The sequence below is a fragment of the Pinus tabuliformis genome, chromosome J (assembly GCF_031772625.1).
Source record: "Pinus tabuliformis cultivar Carrire ecotype Pingquan chromosome J, CPIR1, whole genome shotgun sequence".
NCBI lineage: Eukaryota > Viridiplantae > Streptophyta > Pinopsida > Pinales > Pinaceae > Pinus > Pinus tabuliformis.
In genome coordinates, this window is record NC_142295.1 from 1,433,535,840 (window position 1) to 1,433,539,132 (window position 3,293).

At 38.6% G+C, this 3,293-nt stretch overlaps 1 protein-coding gene across 1 annotated transcript; it reads left to right on the top strand.

Annotated features, from left to right (window-relative positions):
• The first annotated feature begins 2,356 nt into the window (after nucleotides 1-2,356).
• On the top strand, nucleotides 2,357-3,067 carry LOC149232748 (uncharacterized). The gene has a single exon (XM_089381994.1). The coding sequence runs from the start codon at nucleotides 2,357-2,359 to the stop codon at nucleotides 3,065-3,067; it is 711 nt and encodes a 236-aa protein (XP_089238120.1).
• Nucleotides 3,068-3,293: the final 226 nt, after the last annotated feature.

A 3,293-nucleotide genomic window follows, 5' to 3' on the forward strand; every position in this document is an offset into this window, starting at 1 on the left:
AGAATGTCCCTGTGCAATCCCCCACATCACCGAGGAGTGCTCCAGCGTTGTAGTGGAGTGCCCAACAACTTCAAATGAATGCGTAAATGTAACAGAGGCTCCCGGAATATGAAGCGCCATCGCACAGGTTACCAGGAGGCCAATTAAGGAGGACAAGACCAGTAATAATACCCGCATTGAAGTTCCTGCATGCGCCCATTTGGAACATTCTGTAGGGTACTGTGTGGCACGCAAGGGCTGACACATGCCCATGTGACGCACCACCTGTGAGCTGCCATGCCTTTTAATCACCCGCATCCGGGAAAGTCCCCTAGGATTTTGATGCTTGTTACTTGTGGGTTTTTGGCTAATGTAACTCCTTGTAACAATCCATACATTTATGCTTGGTTATTTGTCTTTTGACTCAATTCCCATGCATATTTCTTAATTAAGTTTCCTCGAGAGTTGTATAGAACCCCTCCCCATCCTTGCACCCCTAAAATTAGATATCATTATTAAAATTCAAATAAAATATTAATACTTATTACTTAATATAGAAATTAGAAAATAATTTGAACTAGAAAATAAACCTATTCTATTACTTACTAGTACAACCACATTAAAAATATTAATGTGGTTGATATAGTGGAAGGCTTTATAAATATAACAAAAAAAACTATTGCAACACGAAGAATGCCTTACCAATAATGAAATGATATTTTAAGGTCCACGAGACTAACAATAGTCTATGGGATCATTAGTCCCCTGCTTTACGTGTTTTGCATTTCAATCCTTTTCTTATTCAAATTGATGATGAGCTGCCTCAACCTTCCAACAATCCCCTCGATGAAAAGGAAATTCCAAGAAACCGATGCTAACATCTGCCCATAACTTTCTTTGATGTCTTTGAATGCATCACATTCCAAAATGAAATGTTTTTTCGATTCCATTGCCTAAGACATGCAAAATGTATACACATGTTCTTCCCAAGCTTCTTTAGGCCTTTTTCACCGTCTTTTTTCACACCGAAGTTGCTGCGAGTTGGTTCTTAATTGAGCTATAAGAACCTTTGCCCTCCACGAAACGCTAGCTCCAATGAACTCTTTTTCTTGTAGACCACACGTAGGGTTGAATTCCTTAATGTAGTACTTATTTTTTCTACCCAACTCTTTCCCCATACCTGTTTATGAAACTTCTCCATAACAAAAATCTTTAGCTCCTTGTTATTGTGGGACAGGCATTGAAGTAGATATTCCATTTTTGCATCCATGTGTAGTTTTGTTTCATCTATGTTTTCCTTTTTTCACTCATGCCTTCATTGAAGATAACATTAGGCCATCTACCTACTCCTATTTGCTTAATTCTTTCTAGATATCTTATGAGCCACACCATATCAATTGCTTCGATGGGAGTTGTTCTTGTTTCACTCAACATTATCTCATAAGGTACCGAATTTTTTATTTTGAACTTGCTCATGATCAAACATTTTTGGATTTTCTCAATTTGTTTCTATTTTGAGACGGGGGTGTCGCTAGCCCATAATACACACCCATATAACATCATTGGACAAACTAGAAGTCCAAAAAGCACTTTAATCGTTTTCCAATCCCATAACTCTACCTCTCTACATCTGTTTTGAAGAGCATATAATGCTTTCTACCCTCCTAAAATTCTCTTCTTTTTGCAGTCTTCCCAATTAAGTTTGTTGTTGAAATCAATCTCGAGGTACTTGTACTCATTTATTTCTTCAAGAATGTTGCCTTCAAAGAAGAACGTATGTTGGCTCTGCTTCCTTTTGTTAGAGAAAATCATTATTTTGGTCTTGCTAGTATTGACTTGCATCCCCATTGCTCTACAAAAATGCTCAAAGGCATATAGGTGCATTTGAAATCCATGGATCGATTTAGAAATTAATACAATATCATGAGCATATAAAAAAACTTTATAACAAACTTCCCCAACCAAATATGGACTTATTAGAATTAGAATAATCTCAAATATCTAGAAATCTAATTTTTTTAATTTATTAAAAGTCAATGCAATCTGACAAACTCTATAGTTGTTACTAAGCATTAAGAGTAAGTAACTTTGAGAATCATTCTTATTAATTTTAAATTTAAATATGTATTTTGTTTTAATTTTAAATTTAAATATGTATTTTGTTTTAAAATTTTAATTTGAAATTTCAAATTCCAGAGGAGGGCGAAATTTTAATTTTTAATTTTAAAACTTGAATAGAGCCGCGTCCTTTAATTGAGTCGTCTCCATTTCAACAACTATAAATGGACGTCTCCAAACACAACTCACTCTTTGTGGATAGCAGTGCGTACACCGAAGAATTTAGCGAGTTTACTAGCTTCAATCGGACCCTTTTGAGATGTGTTCTAATAGCGACGATGAATCGAGGAAGAACAACGATACGCCTGCATCTGCAGACGTTGCTCTCGCAACTCTCAGCAACGTCACGACGAGGCAACGAGAAGAATTCTTACTCCCACCGTTGCCACCACAACATCTGGACAGAAAGACACTGGTGCTCGACCTTGACGAGACATTAGTCCACGTTTCCTTTCTTCCAATACCAAACTACGACCACCTCTTAAAGATCCCGGCCATCCATGGCGCCGGTGTCATTTACGTACTCAAGAGGCCCGGCGTCGACGAATTCCTGGCTGCGGCTGCGGAGCTCTTCGAGGTTGTCGTTTTCACTGCCGGCTCGCAGCCGTACGCAGACACTGTGCTCGACTGGCTTGACGTTGACCGCACGTTGATAAGCCACCGCCTCTACAACCATCACTGCTCGCAGGTACGGCTATTTTTGAACGAGAATAAAGAACAACATGTTGTGAATGTAAAGGATCTTGGACGACTCGGGCGGGACCTGAGCAAAACGATAATTGTGGACAACAGCCCCTACTCGTATTTTCTGCACCCTGAGAACGCTGTGCCTATAACTTCTTACTACGATAGCCCCGACGATAGAGAGCTGAGTCGGGTGATGTCCATTCTGGGCACTGTTCTGGAGCGTAACGAGGACGTTAGGAATGTCCTTGGGGAATCACTGGACCATTTGGATCTGTTGCAATAAGGGTTTCAATTACATGCTAAACTATGTATTGAGACAGGAAGATTGTCATTAGATCCAAAATTTCTATTGAAAATTTCCAAGTCTGCATTCCATTTCAGAAGTGGATATGTTGTATATATGTTGTAGGCTACTAGAACTTCTAATTGCAGCGGTTAGAGGAAAGAAAATAACCAATATTCCATCCAATCACAACTATTACATTATAAAAAAACTATTAAATCATAAA